The sequence below is a fragment of the Colius striatus genome, chromosome 16 (assembly GCF_028858725.1).
Source record: "Colius striatus isolate bColStr4 chromosome 16, bColStr4.1.hap1, whole genome shotgun sequence".
Classification (NCBI taxonomy): Eukaryota; Metazoa; Chordata; class Aves; order Coliiformes; family Coliidae; genus Colius; species Colius striatus.
Window position 1 is genome coordinate 8,611,961 of NC_084774.1, and position 4,182 is coordinate 8,616,142.

General features: G+C 68.8%; 1 protein-coding gene across 1 annotated transcript; it reads right to left on the reverse strand.

Annotated features, from left to right (window-relative positions):
• Nucleotides 1-430: 430 nt before the first annotated feature.
• TCF15 (transcription factor 15) lies at nucleotides 431-2,866 on the reverse strand. Its single transcript, XM_062009212.1, has 2 exons — nucleotides 2,345-2,866; nucleotides 431-576 (listed from the first exon to the last, which is right to left on the reverse strand). The coding sequence occupies exons 1-2, from the start codon at nucleotides 2,819-2,821 to the stop codon at nucleotides 502-504; spliced, it is 552 nt and encodes a 183-aa protein (XP_061865196.1). The 5' UTR covers nucleotides 2,822-2,866; the 3' UTR covers nucleotides 431-501.
• Nucleotides 2,867-4,182: the final 1,316 nt, after the last annotated feature.

Here is a 4,182-nt window from a genome sequence, read left to right on the forward strand (position 1 = left end):
TCAACAGGGCCTGGGGACAGCGTGTGCCTGGAGGTCTCACCCACTAATGCACCCACGGGGAGAACCAGGACGTTCAGCAGCATGCACAGGGACCATCCTGGGGGCCCCATGTGCCCCCCACCTCAGCCCATGCCGGGGCAGCAGCCAGGCACCGGCCATCAGAAAAATAGGGTTTATTTCCCTGGGGCCGCAGGTGCAGCAGCAGCTCCCGCGGGGCCGTGTGCTCCGACCCCCCATCGCCTCGCTGCCGCCGCACACGCGCCCCTTCCAGTCCAGCCCCGGGGCCGCGGGACCCCCCCTCCCCGGCCCCGTCCCGCGCGGGCAGCCCCGGGAGCGCCCCGCTGCGCCGCCGCCCGTCCCTGCCCACGGCCCCGGGCTCGGCCGCCGCCGCTCCGGCCCGGCGGCTCCCTCCCTCCCCGCTGGGGTCCGTGGCGCCGGGTGTGTGTGCGCGGCCCCGGCCGGCTCGGCCGCTGTCTCAGGCGGGTGCTGCCGCAGCCCGGCTCATCTCCGCGACACTCGCAGCGGGGTCACCCCGCGCACCTTCAGGCAGTTGCCCCCGAGGTCCCTCCGGCTGCCCTGCGGAGAGAGAAGGGGAGAGCTGCAGGCGCTGGGGCTGGGGGTGTCCTGCTGCTGCCCACCACCACCCTGTGCCAGCTCTGCATGCAGGAATTGCTGCAAAATGCCAATGCCCCAGTCCCGCTGCCCGGGACGGACACACAGACGGGGCTCTGCCTGGTGAGGGGATGGAGGGTGGCTGATGGAGGTGGGGGAGCACTCCACAGCCCCATCACCCTACAGGGATGTGGCCCCCAGGGCTGCTCAGTGCCATACTCAGACTCATGGACAGGGCTGGCACCACCCCATGACAGATCCACTGTCCCAGACAGACCCCACATCTCCAGGACAGACCCACGGCCCTGCTGGGCATGAGGAGGCTCAGCCCCACCTCATAGCACAATTTCAGCCCAGTATCACCCAGTATAACACAGTGCAGACCAACACAGCCCAGGTCTAGCCCAGAACACCCCAGTATAACCCAGCATGGATCAGCAGAGTTCCAACCCTTTCAGTTTTCAGCCCAGCATAGCCCAATCCAGCCCATTTGCAGCCCAGCTCAGCCCATTTGCAGCCCAGCCCAATTGCAGCTCAGCCCATTTGCAGCCCAGCCCAATTGCAGCCCAGTCCAATTGCAGCCCAGTCCAATTGCAGCCCAGCCCAATTGCAGCCCATTTGCAGCTCGGCCCATTTGCAGCTCGGCCCATTTGCAGCTCAGACCTAGAATCAGGAGGCCTGTGCTGGGTGGCAGCTCAGCTCCTGTCAATGCCCCCAAGATCCTGGTTGCCACAGGGGTTCCCAGCCCCGGTGCCTCATTGGGGTGCCCTGGGAGGTCCAGTATTGTGTCAGCCCCCCCAGTTCCAGGCTGGGGAAGCAGCACAGGGACACAGCACAGGGGGCAGCTCTGCCAGGGACTGGGGGTGCCCAGGGAGAGTTGGGGAGGCTGCAGAGTCTGGTGAGTGAGAGGAGGGATGGGAGGAGGAACAATCAAAAATGAAGCTGCAGACATGTGTACCCCATGGCCATGCTGCATGGGGTCTCATGGGGATGGTGGCAGGTCTGGCAGCCCCTGCACAGGGGTGCCATTGGGGCATGGCCCATCCTAGGGCAGAGACACCCCCAGGACCCTGGCATAGGCAGAGGGATAGGCCCACCATGGGAAAGGTGCCCCCCAAACTGTAGGGTGCTGAGGGGGGTGTGCAGGGCAGGGCTGCCCCCAGGTGGGAACTGTGCTGTCACTGCCAGCAGACCGCGAGCAGGGCTATGGGATGGGGGCTGCTGCCCAGCCCTTCCACGTGGGATGTCTGCTGTGCTCTGCCTGTCTCCATCACCTCAGGGTGCTGCCAGGGTCTGGCACGGGGTTAGGGATAGGGACAGGGTCAGCCTGTGAACTCTGGGATCCACCCCCGGGGTGGCCCAGTGCCCCCCGCGCTGGGGTGACTGTTTAACCCCCCGAGACGTCCCTGCCCGGATGGACGTGGGGGAGCAGCCCGGCCCTCATGACGCGAGCGGGAGCTGTGGGCGGGCGGCTGCGAGCGGGATTTGGCCGGGAGCAGCCAAAACCTCCGGCAGGGGTTGGAGCCAGAGCCTGCAGTTCTCACCGCGACGTGCCCAGCCTCCTGCCCCGCTCAGCCTGGGCAGGGGCTGCCGTCCCCCATCCCATAGCGATGCGCCGAGCCTCTTGCTCCACTCAGCTTGGGCAGAGGCTGCTGACCCCCATCCCACGGGGACATGCAGAGCCTCCTACCCCGCTCATCCCGGGGACCCCCCGTCCCGGCGCCCCGCTCACCCCTTTGCGCTGGTTGCTGAGGCAGAAGGTGCAGATGCTGCGGGGCTGCTTGCTGTCCAGGTCGCCCTTGGCACCGTAGATGGCACTGAAACAGGGCTGCCCGTCCTCGCAGCCCTCGCCCAGCAGCAGCACGTTGGCCAGGTGCGAGATGTAGCTGGAAGCCAGGCGGAGGGTCTCGATCTTGGACAGCTTGCGATCCACGGGCTCGGTGGGGATGAGGGTCCGCAGGGCAGTGAAGGCCGTGTTGACGCTCTGGGTCCGGTCCCGCTCCCGCGCGTTGGCCGCCTGCCGCTGCTTCACCATCACCATGGGCCCGGCTTTCCGCGGCAGCTTGCGCCGAACCTCGGCGCCTTCGCAGCAGCCGAACGACTGGTCCGACGTATCGCTCTCGCTCCGGTTCTCTTCGTCCTCTGAGAGGATGCTGAGGTCGGGGTAGAGCACGCGGGCGGCCACGGGACGCAGCATGGTGAAGGCCATGGCGGGGGCTCCCGCCGCGCCCCCCCCCGGCCCTGCTGCGGGACCCTCCCCCGGGGCTGCCGGGAGCCTTTCCCCGCCGGCACGGCCGCCTCGCCGCTGCTGCTCCGCTCCGGCGGCCGAGCAGGGCTGGGACGACCGTCTGCGGGGGGGAATCGCGGTTTATACGGCCGGGGAGGGGCTGGCGCCGGAGCCCACCCCCAGCCGGCCCCCCAGCCGGCCCCCCGAGCCGCCGGCCAGCGGTCAGCGGTCCTCGCCGCAGCCCGCGGGAGCCAGCGCTGGCTCCGGCCACCGGCCTGGCCCCGCTCCGGCACGTCGGCCTGGCCGCAGGCACCTTGCACCCGGCGCCGGGCTCCGGATCGTGCCCGCGGTGGTCGCGGACCCCGACAGTGCCGCGGCCGGTGCCAGGGCCAGCGCGCGCTGTGCTGCTGCCCTCCGGCTCCGGCGCCCGCGGAGCGGTGGCACACGCAGTGCCAGCCCACGTGTGGCACGTCCCCAGCCCATGCCCGCTGTCCCCTGACAGCCCTTGGTCCCGAGCAGGTCAGGAGCCGCGATGGGACGGGTACCCGGCAGCGGGTGGCACCACTGAGGTTCCCGGGGTGTTTATTGGGGGGGATTCCAGTGGGGGGCACGCTGCTGCCGACACTTCACCCTGCCCCACTGGCCCTGTGGGACTGTCTGTGCCCAGGAGGATGCCCGTGCCGGGCAGTGAGCCCCTTGCCTCTCTGTCCCCGGGGCTTGGCTCCCTGCCTGCCCACCGCAGGAGAGGATGGGGGCACACGGGCAGCGTCGCAGGCAGCACTGCCAGGCATCAGGAGCATTTCCTCCCGCCTGTGAGGAAGGTGTGCACCGGCAGTGGAAATACGGAGCCTTTTCCTGCAAGGGGAGAGCTGAGCTGGCAGCAGCAGGAGCCACCCGACAGCCCGTGGAGGGCAGGGGCTGCCCCCCCCTCCACATTGAGCTCCTGGGCATCCAATACCAACAGGCGATGGCCACCCCTTGCTCCTCCTCACAGGGGAAGTCTGGCAGTCCTGCTCTGCCTTCCCCTACCCACCCCCAGCCCTGAGCCCGGCACCCTTGGGAGCAGGGGGGCAGCCAGCTGAGCTGAGGAGGCTTCCTGCCTGCCTTCCTCCCTGGCCTGCAGCTGAGCAGAGGTCAGCAGCTCAGTGATGCTATGAGCACGGCGGGTCAAGCAGCAAAAGCAAAGGGAGGGCAGGACCTGGCTCCCAGCAGATAGCCCGAGGGCTGCTAGGGACGGTGGCCACAGTGCTGGCCCGTGCCAGCTGCAGTCCCAGTCTGGCCAGCAGCCTCTCAGCCAAAGCAGGATTGCTGGGGGAAGTCCAAGTCACACAAAGAGCCAGCTC

Excerpts from the sequence above, each read along its gene's own strand:
- TCF15 (XM_062009212.1), bottom strand. The coding sequence starts at position 2,821 with ATGGCCTTCACCATGCTGCGTCCCGTGGCCGCCCGCGTGCTCTACCCC. Across the intron at positions 577-2,344 it reads TCAGCAACCAGCGCAAAGGG|GGCAGCCGGAGGGACCTCGG; the intron begins GTGAGCGGGGCG and ends CTCTCTCCGCAG.